Genomic DNA, 10,427 nt, shown 5'->3' on the forward strand with positions numbered 1-10,427 from the left:
ATGGGGAGGAAGTGGGAGGGGAGCTGTTGCATTGTGGTAAACTGTGGTCAATGACATGAGACAAAGTATATGTTAACTGCTGTATGAAAAGTGAATTTGCTCTGTAAATCTTCACCCAAATCCCAATAAAAATAAAAAATAAATAAAAAAAACTGGACAACCATTTGTGGACAAGTGTAAAAAAAAAAAAAAGAGTTAAGGCAACAAAGGTAAATAGTATTACATACACAATCCTAAAATGTCAGTAGTAACAATAATCTAAGACTAGATACACTGATAGACACTCAAACTAAACAGGGGTGGGAAGAAGGACTACACTCATGAATATATATAGGTTTGACAGAGGATATATCTATGTATTTATATGTGCTACATATATATCCTTGAATGTACTGGAGCATATATAGTGCAAAAGTTCTCAAAACTTGTTGTTGTTGTTGTTGTTATATGCCGTCGAGTCAGACCCGACTCACAGGGACCCTTCCTTGGGTTGCTGAGGCAGTATCACTATGGAAGTAGATTGCCCAACCTTCCTTCCGAGGAGTGGCTGGTGGGTTTGAATCACCAGCCTTCTAGTTAGCAGTCAAGTGCCTTAGGCACAATGCTACCAGAGCTCCCGAAAACTTCTTAGTCATAACCAAATACCTTGATCAAATGAGTTGCTCGGGATAGGGGCTCAAGACTACAGTTTTGGGGGACACTGAGACCAACTAGCATAACATAGTCTACAAAGACAATGTTCTACATCCTACTCTGGTACACAGTAACTGGGTTTTTTAAAGTTTGTGAGTGGCCATATAAGGGGTAACTATTGGTCTCTCCCCATTTGAAGCAAAGAACAGTGAAGAAAATAAAAGTCACAAGGAAATAAGTCATCCAAAGCACTAACGGAGCATGTGAACCCTATCCTCCACAACCAGGAGACCGAAAGAACTAGATGGTGCCCTGCTACCACTGCTGACCACTCTGAAAGGGATCACAATAGTAGGTACTGGATAAAGCGGGAGAAAAACGTAGAACAAAACTTAAAATCACCAAAAAAGACCAGGCTTACTAATCCAGTAAGAGGCTCATCGACCACCTTTCAAACCAGAACTAAACTCACACCCAGAGCTCAACTTTCAGCCAAACAACAGACAAGCCTATAGCTGAAAAACAACAGAAGGGAGATATGCACTGCTTAAATCACTCATAAAAGCTCAAAAGGGCAGCATTTACCCAGACATAAAGCTCACAAGGCAGGAAGGGATAGGAAAGAAGAATGAAGGAAAAAAGTGAACACAAGGAAGAAGTGGGAAGAACGCTGCTACACTGTGGGGATTGAAATCAATGTCACGAAACAAAATGTATATGAATTGTTGACTGGAAACCTAATTTGTTCTGTAAACTTTCACCCAAGTACAATAAAAAATAAATATTTACAGCCTTGGAAATTCTATGGGGCAGTTCTACTCCATCCTTTAGGGTTGCTATGAGTCTCAATCAACTCCATGGCAGTGAGTTTGGTTTCAGTTTTATGACTACAGCATGTGTTAAACCTATGGAGTATGAAGATAAAATATTTCAAAACACCAGGTTGTCCAGTCTGGCCAAAAGACAGGGCAGGAAAGAGTAGGAGTAAAACAGGAGACAGGGGTGGGAGGTGAGTATGAGTCCACGGCTAAATGACTAGGTCAGGGTAGGACTTAGCCTGACTGAAATAGGAAATGACCGAAGCACATGAGTAAAGAGAGAAGGGCCTAATCTGTGACTGACAAAGACAAGGCAGAACAGAGCACGAAGAATAGATTAGATGGGAACATCAAAGTCTAGGACACCAGTTAGAAGAAATATTCTAGTGGTCCAGACCTAACGAAGGAGCACTGGTGGTCTAATGACTAAGGCATCTGGCTGTTAACCAATAGGTTGGTGGTTCGAACCCACTAGCCACTCCATGGAAGAAAGATGAGGCAGTTTGCTTCTGTAAAGATTTACAGCACTGGAAATTCAATGGAGGTTACTATGAGTTGGAATCGACTTGATGGCAATGAGTTTGGTTTGGTTTTCGAGGCCTAAATGAAGGAAGCAAGGTGGAAAAGACAGAGAAGAATATGGGGGAAACAGAATTGGCAGCATGGTGGTACAGAGGAGGAGTTGAATTGCAAACACATAAGGGGCAAAGCCCCAGAGATGGGAGGAACAGGCATCTTTAGAGAGGATGGGTAAAAAGATTCGAGAATTCTTAGAACACTGATACCATGGAGTCAGTGGCTCTAACTAAGCCATTTTTTCCCCAAGAAATCAAGCCTAGGTCAGTTTTCTTTTTCATCAAATCCAAATTTGTCATCTGGGAGGTCTAGGTGCTCTAGCACCTGACCAGGCCTGGGGAAGTGGTGATGAGAGCAACAGAAGGGAGATGACAAGAGAACAATGTTCTCCCTGGGATAGGCCTAGCTCCAGAGAGTACGCAAACGTTAAGGGACAATCGCTAATTTCAAAATCACTATTGGTTTTATCTTGCATGAAAGGCAGCACAGGATAGGAATTTATGCTGGTAAATCTAGAAACTGCTACTTATTCTTTGAGAGAAAATGAGTTTTACCCATAAACCCAGTAACAAAGAGAAGGGAGACAGAAGAGTAAAATAACCATGTGTGAGAATACCTCTAGGTCCAGAGCAGCTTTAGAAGCTGTCTTCACTGTTCACACTGATAAAGGTGAGGAAAGGTGTGGCATCTCTCTACTCAAGGTGCCCATACCAGGGCAGGAATGGGCTAATGTGCTCTCATACAGTTTTGGAACCAGCAGTAAATATTTGTCTCTCTAAACTGAAGGACAGCACTGCCATTTCAGTTTGCCTGTGGCACACACTGGAAAAATAAAATCTACACAACTCTAAGGACCCATGTAAGAAGTTCTAGGCTTTTTTTTTTTTTTCTTCCTGATAGTGCATGTGTAGTAGTCACCAACTCCAGTCACCCCTAGGGTAACGCTGCAAGGGGTGGAATGATGATTCTCTTCTCCTCCTCCCTAGAGGACAGCTATGCCAAGTTTATGCTTCTGGAATCCTCCCTACTGTGCACTACACAAGTGGAGCTCCAAAGCTGACATCACTGCCCTGGGTCCCATCTTTCCACAGTACCAAGCACAATGTATTATGTTTTGCACATTGAAAACTTTATAAAATACTACCTGGAAGCTCCATACAGTTTTTAGTTATTCCTGGAGGTGGCTATTTTCATTTTGTTCATGATCTGATTCTATAAATCCAGGCTGGGATAAACAGAATTTAAGGCAAAGCTCCTAAAATTTCCACAGCATGTCTCATTTCCTAATTTGCAAATAGCAACGATAGAGTTTACAAAGTTCAGTCTGAAAAACGAAGGTAGGAACAAAGAGCTAAGTTCAAGAAAAGAAAACCTTACTGCAGGCTGCTCCCCTACCACCCTAGATGAAGACGAGATAGTGATACCCTAAGCTGTTTAGCTGCCTCCAGCTGGCTGCTGGAAAGAGCTCAGAGGCTTGACCAGATAATCAGAGGAAGCATCAGAGAGCTCCACAAAGCCCTGAAAAAAACATGCTGCTGGGTGCCATGCCCGTATATTACCTGAGGCTCACCATGCTCTAAGAGAACAAGTGGGCCAGAAAGCAGTTCTCTAGAGCGGAGAACTTGACTCTGCACCTCCAGGACACTTCTGTAAAACGGCATCATAGATGTAGAATGCTGGCCCACAATAACCACCCTGCACTATATGAGCCCTTTCATGTAACAATTCAACCCTTGAATCAATCCTAGTCGATGCTATCATTATTTTCAATGATAAAATAATTTGCCTCTCATCTCAGCCATATCATAAGTAAATTACAAAGCTGGAATTTTGCTCAGTGCCTGAGTTCCACTCCCAATTACTAACACTGTTGCTGTCTCACTTTTAAAACCAAATGTGTTCTTTCAAAAATTGTGTAGAACTCAAGTGGCAGCAAATTAAATTGTATTTTAAAAAGAACCATGAGGGGCAGTACAGACAACAAATATGAACCCCTTTGCATATACAGTACTGAGTTGTCAGTGAAAGCAAACATGGGTATAGGGACGGATAGATGGGTGAACAAGTTAAACTATTAGGTATGTCTAAATGGAGAGTGTATCCAAGATCATATACAGGGTTGGCAGACAATGGGCCTATAAGTTCATGTGAATGATCAGAATTCCCAGGTGTATAGTAGAGCTGACAAGGGGCAAGGTTATGGTCATTACTTGTTCACAGCCAGCTACCCAGAGGGACCGAGTAGTTGATCCTGCGGGCTTGGGACCATAGTCGCAGGGGACATCAAGCTCAATTGGCATAACATACTATACAAAACATTGTTCCACCTACTACTTTGGCGAGTAGCGACTGGGACCTTAAAAGCTAGGAAGCTGCCATCTAGATGCAACAACGGGTCTCTCCTTGTCAAGAAGAAAAAAGAAAACCAAAATTAATGGAAACAATCAGTCCTAGCGACTGGTACACCATCCGATCTGCAACCTATACAACTATGAGACCAGAAGAACTAGATGTTGCCCAGCTACCACTGCCATCCACTTGGAAGGGATGTAGGAGATCCTGCATAAAGAGGGAGAACAATGTGGTACAAAACTCAAAATCATTTGAAGGCAAAAAAAAAAGAAGGTGGGGACCAGGTTTGCTGGTCCAATAGAGCCTGGTGGAACCACTGAGACTATGGCCCCTAGCTGCCCTTCAGGTCTGGAATTGAACCCACAACTGTGGTTTCCAGCCAAACAAAGTACAGGCATGTGAGTTAAACATTTACCTCAAGTAGACACACGCCCTGGAGAGAACAATCATGGGAGAAGGAAGGGCTGCTTATGCACAGGGAGATAGCTCAGGGTGCAGAAGAATATGAAGGGATGGGCACTGGGAGGAGGTAATTATGGGGAGGAAGTGGGAGGGGAGCTGCTGCATTGTAAATTTTGGTCAATGACATGAGACAAAGTATATGTGAACTGCTGTATGAAAAGTGAATTTACTCTGTAAATCTTCATCCAAATCCTAATTAAATAAATAAAAGAACCATGAGGCAATTCTATAAAAAACTCTTGTGAAAAGTAAATAATCTTCCATTAATATTTATTATAAATACAGACTTCCATGGTTATTTCCAACCAACTGCCACTTTCCCAGGAGCCTTGGTAGTGCAGTAGTTAAGCACTCAGCTGCTAAGTAAAAGGTAAGCAGTTCAAATCCACCAGATACTTTGCTGTGGCAGTCTGCTTCCAAATAGACTATGGAAAGACATGGAAAGGCTATAGAGCAGTTATGCTGTTGTTGTTGTTGTTATGTGCCGTCAAGTCGGCCCCGACTCATAGCGACCCCAGTTATATCCTGTCCTATAGGCTCACTATAGGAGCTCTGGTAGCATAGTGCCTAAAGCACTTGACTGCTAACCAGAAGGCTGGTGGTTCAAACCCACCAGCCTCTCCTCGGAAGGAAGATGGGGCAATCTACTTCCATAGTGATACTGCCTCGGAAACCCAAGGAAGGGTCACTGTGAGTCGAGCCTGACTCAACGGCACATAACAACAGGCTCACTGTGAGTTGGAATCAACTTGAGTGCTATGGGTCTGGTTGTTTTTGTTTTTTTTTTTTTTTTCTCTGCCACTCTCCCAATGGACTAAGAGACCTCCAGGAAACAGACTTATCCCAGAGGGAAGGATTCTCTTATTATTAAGTTTCTCTTACTCAGCATCTCTGAAAAGCATGTGTTTGGAAGAATATTCAGACTTCTTCCATCCAGTTAACTACTCATTTTCCAAAGTTCTTGTTCCTGACATTACGTCGGTCCCCAACTCACAACAACCTCATGCACAATGGAACAGAATGCCACCTGGTCCTGTGCCATCCCCTAGATTGGTTGTGGGTTGGACCACTGTGATCCACAGGTTTTCACTGGCTAATTTTAGAAGCACTTGACTGCTGACCAGAAGGCTGGCGGTTCAAACCCACCAGCCACTCCTCAGAAGGAAGATGGGGCAATCTACTTCCGTAGTGATACTGCCTTGGAAACCCAAGGAGGGGTCGCTATTAATCGGGTCCGACTTGACGGCACATAACAAAAACAACAACAATTTTCAGAAAGTTTTCACTGTGATCCATGGGGTTTTCAGAGCTGATGCTTTAGAAGCACATTGCCAGGCCTTTCTTCCTAGTCTGTCTTAGTCTGGAAGCTCCACTGAAACCTGTTCAGCATCATAGTAGCATGCAATCCTCCACTGACAGACAGCTGGTGGCTGGGAACAGAACCCGAGTCTCCCGCATGGAGGGCAAGCATTTTACTACTGAATTGCCAACAACCTCTTTTCCAAAGTTAGTTTCCATTTCAGTATTCCAGAAGGAATGCCATTTTACTATAATTCACTGTGGGGAATCTCTGAGTGGTGAAAACAATTCACATGCTCAAATGCTAACTGAAAGTTTGGTGCTCTGGGTCCCACAAAGGTACCACAGAAGCAAGGCCTGGTGATCTACTTCTAAAGAATTAGCCATAAAAACCCTACAGAGCATAGTTTTACTCTGACACTCATGGAGTCACCCTAAGTCAGACTCAACTAGATGGCAACTTTTTTTGTTTGTTTTTAATTTGAGAGTAATGGCACAACTGAACTATACTACCAAGAGAACAGAATTCCATATCCTACATCTAATAAGAAGTTGCCTGGGATAATAGTATCTGAGCTTCATGGGGTGACCTGAAGATCAGAGAAGGCAAATGTGTATAGAAGTCACTTTCCAAACTGCTGTTTAAATCTGGAGTCTTACATCATATTTCACAGGAGAAGCCAATGCGTCTCACAATCAGTGCCTGTGTCTTACTCTCTCTCTGCTGAGGCTGCAAATCCCTCCCTGAAATCCTTCCCAATCCTGCTAATCTCCTTAAACCCTTGATTACAGCCTGGTGAAGCAGCAGCAAGACCAACTCCCATTTCACTCAGAAACTCAGCAAAAAAAGTGTGAGTCTTGCAATAGCACTCTCTTTTCGAAATCAAGGGCTATTCCAAGATCCTTCAGAGATCAGGATTTTTATTTTTGACTCTTGTAATATTTGTCCCTACATGAGTCCGCGAGGCTGGTTCTTTCTAAAAGCAGAAAAAGCCTTTATAGTTATGAATTTCAATCACTGCCAATGAAAATGAAGCCACAAATGTGGCCCTGCATCTGAGTTCTTCTAGTCCTGGAGTATTCATCACTCCTTTGGGCACATCACACCTCAACCACCCACAGCGGTTGGCACATTACAATCAAAAACTACCTTCTCAACCACCTGCCACAATTCTCATCAAGGTTGTGACTTGTGACTGTCTTTTCGGTGTGCCTCTTACACAACTTCCCCTCCCGCTCCCCTGCTTCCCGTCTACCGCCCAAGACACCACAAGAGAGGAGGAAGCTGGGCTACCTAGTAAGTGGGCAGTACATACTGGCCTCCTGTGGCTGCCCGGCGCAGCGGTTCTCTAAGTGCCGTCCGCTGACCCACAGCATGTACTCTCCGCAACCTAGTTAAAAAAGTAAATTCTTGACAGCCTCAAACCCTTAGAAACAGAAACTGCACTGGATCAGCGATCAATAAGCCCTGCTGGTGGTGCTGAAGCTTGCTACAGTGTTAGAAGCAGTACGTCCTCCAGGATTTTGAAAGAAAGTTGAAACAAGGGCCAGTTATGATTCACAGGAGATAAGACCTCAATGGAAGCGGGGTAGTGGGAATCTGGACGAGCTTCAGACGCGAAGGGACGAGACACAAAAGGGTGGGTGCCAGCAGGGACAAACACCACATCCCACCCGCACTCACAGCCTGAGCGGGTCGTGGAAGGGCAATGCCAGCCAGGCACCGTGCAGCTCCCCCATAAAGTTCAGCATTTCCTCCGCGCTGCCGTCGGCCGACACAAAGACCACTTCGAAGGGCGCCGGCAACTGTGCTTCGTCCACCAGCTCCGAGTAGAAGTCGCAAAGCAGGGGCGTGAAGTCGCGGCTTGGCGCGCACCTGCCCGCTGCGAAGTACAACGCCACCACCTTGTTCTGCAGTGCCGCCTCAGCCTCCACCGCTGCGCCGTCGCGGGTCACCAGGTGCCGGCCGCCCAGAACGTCCACCATGGCGCTGCACGAGCACGGGCACGGACACAGGTACAGCCACCTGCCCTCGGGACCGGCGAGTGCTCGCTGCAGTGCCCCGCCCTAGCACTGGGGCGCCCCGGTCAGCACCGCAAGCTCAGCCTCGACTTCCGGCCGGGGTAAGGGCCGGGGCGTCCTCACTGGAGAGAGGGACACTCACCGAATCCCACTACCCTAGATGCGGCGTAGGAGTGGGCAGCAGCAACAAAGCGGTGCTCACTTCCGGGAGCCGCGCCCGCGCTCCGGGCCCTCCCGCCTAGTGCTCTGCCCCTCCCTACCCCTCCCTACCCCTCCCAGCAGAGTTTAACTCCAGGTATCCTGCCGCCAACTCACTTGTGCACTCGAGCGCTGGTTTCTCACTGCAGATCTGGCCCCAGTTTAACTCCTGGGAAGGTGGATGAGGAAGGTGGGATACGGGTGGGAGAGAGGCTAGTCCAATAGCAGGGATGTGGCGGAGCGATGAGAAGACCTGGCTCTGTTTCTGTCAATTTGCTTCCTGGCTGAACAGGTGTGTGGAGTCTTGAGAGAAATTGGAGAGGGTTCTTAAAAATTGAGGGTTCTTTAAAAATGTCTTGTTTAGAGAACAGGAGCAGCTCTGGTGGCGTAGTGCCTAAGGTATTTGACTGCTAACTAGAAGGTTGGCGGTTCAAACCCATCAGCCACTCCTCAGAAGGAAGATTGGACAATCTACTTCTGTAAATATTTACGGCCTGGGAAACCCAAAGGGGGTCGCTATGAGTTGGAATCTACTCAATGGCAGTGAGTTTTTATTTAGAATTGAGAAGGAGGGACAATGTGCCTAGCACACTGCTAGTCTAGGCCCTGGAGGTGCAGCTGTAAACAAAATAGTAAAAACTTCGTGCCAGGGCTGGGTCTAGGGTGAGGGAAGTGAGGCATTTTCATGAGGTGTAAAATTTAAGGGAGTGCCAAAAACTCAGTATTCAAAATTTTTTTTTTTTTTCAATTGTGATTTGGGTGTAAGTTTACAGAGCAAATTAATTTCCTGTTCAATAGTTCATACACGTTGTTTCATGATTGACTTCAATCCCCATAATGGAACATCTCTCTTCCCACTTCCTCCCTGTGGTTAACTTTTCCCTTGCCTTCTTTCCTATGTATTCCTGCCCTCTGAGCTGTTTCCTTGTGCAAATACTGCCCCTCTGGTCGCCCATGATTGATTGTTCTAAGGAGTATACCTACCTGGTATAAATGTTCACCCTATACGCCTGTCTGTTGTTTGGCTGGAAGCCACAGCAGTGAGTTCAATTCCAGGACCAAAAAGGTGACTAGGGACCAGTCTCAGGGGTTTCACCAGTCTCTACAAGACCAATAAGCCGGGTCTTTTTTTTTTTTTTTTTTTCTCGTAATTTTGAGTTTTGTTCCACACTTTTCTCCCATTCTATCCAGGATCTCCTATTTTGATCCATTTCGGAGGAGTTAACAGTTGGAGGCAGGCACCATCTATTTCTTCTGGTCTCAATGTCACGTAGGCTGAGGTTCACATGGTGCACTAGTCTCTTGAACTAATTGTTCCCATACATCTTTGATTTTTCTTCATTATTATTTGCTCTAGACATGGAGAGACCAGTTATTGCAACTTAGATCACTACTTGCAAGTTTTACTTTGACCAAAGTAGACCAAAGTAGTATGTTATGCCAAACGAGCATGATGTCCCCTGTGACCATGGTCCAGAGCCATTGGGCCCAGGGACTCTCCCACTCCCTCAAGGTGTTTGGCTGTAGCTAGCAAGTTATTATAACTTTGCCCCATTAACTCTATTACATAAGATAATAATATTTTAGTGCAGTATTTTAAAAGTTCAACATTAAGGCAGAAAGGCTCATGATGAACAAAATAATTAAGAATTTTTTAAAAGATGGATCCTACCCTGGCCTTAGAAGCCTGGCAGTTCAAACCCACCAGCCACTCTTTGGAAGGAAGTTTGGGCAATCCACTTCTGTAGAGATACTGCCTTGGAAACCCAAGGTGGGGTTGCTATCAGTCAAATCTACTCCATGGCAGTGAGTTTGGTAGTTTTTAGTTTACCCTGCCCTAGCACAGTGCATCTTACTCACCTCACCCTAGCCCGAGGCCGTGCCCCTGCCTCGTGAAGCTATCATTCCAATGAGGACTATTTATCAAATAAATCATATTTATTTAATACACAATTTACAAATTGGGGCAACATATCGGACTAGAGAGTCAAAAATGTTCCAAAGAAGACTCTACCCAGATTCTTAAACTCCAGCTTGTTGTAGAGGAAAAAGATTCCAGATTTAAAT

At 44.9% G+C, this 10,427-nt stretch overlaps 1 protein-coding gene across 1 annotated transcript in view; it reads right to left on the minus strand.

Annotated features, from left to right (window-relative positions):
• The window catches only part of NXNL2 (nucleoredoxin like 2), a 58,515-nt gene extending 50,389 nt beyond the window's left edge, over positions 1 to 8,126 (minus strand). Inside the window, exon 1 of the mRNA XM_007946332.1 lies at positions 7,825 to 8,126. Within this exon, the coding sequence (XP_007944523.1) occupies positions 7,825 to 8,126 (302 nt within the window). The remainder of the gene's footprint in view (positions 1 to 7,824) is intronic.
• Positions 8,127 to 10,427: the final 2,301 nt, after the last annotated feature.

This window comes from Orycteropus afer, unplaced genomic scaffold (genome assembly GCF_000298275.1).
Source record: "Orycteropus afer afer isolate SDZICR_OR568_19922 unplaced genomic scaffold, OryAfe1.0 scaffold00156, whole genome shotgun sequence".
NCBI lineage: Eukaryota > Metazoa > Chordata > Mammalia > Tubulidentata > Orycteropodidae > Orycteropus > Orycteropus afer.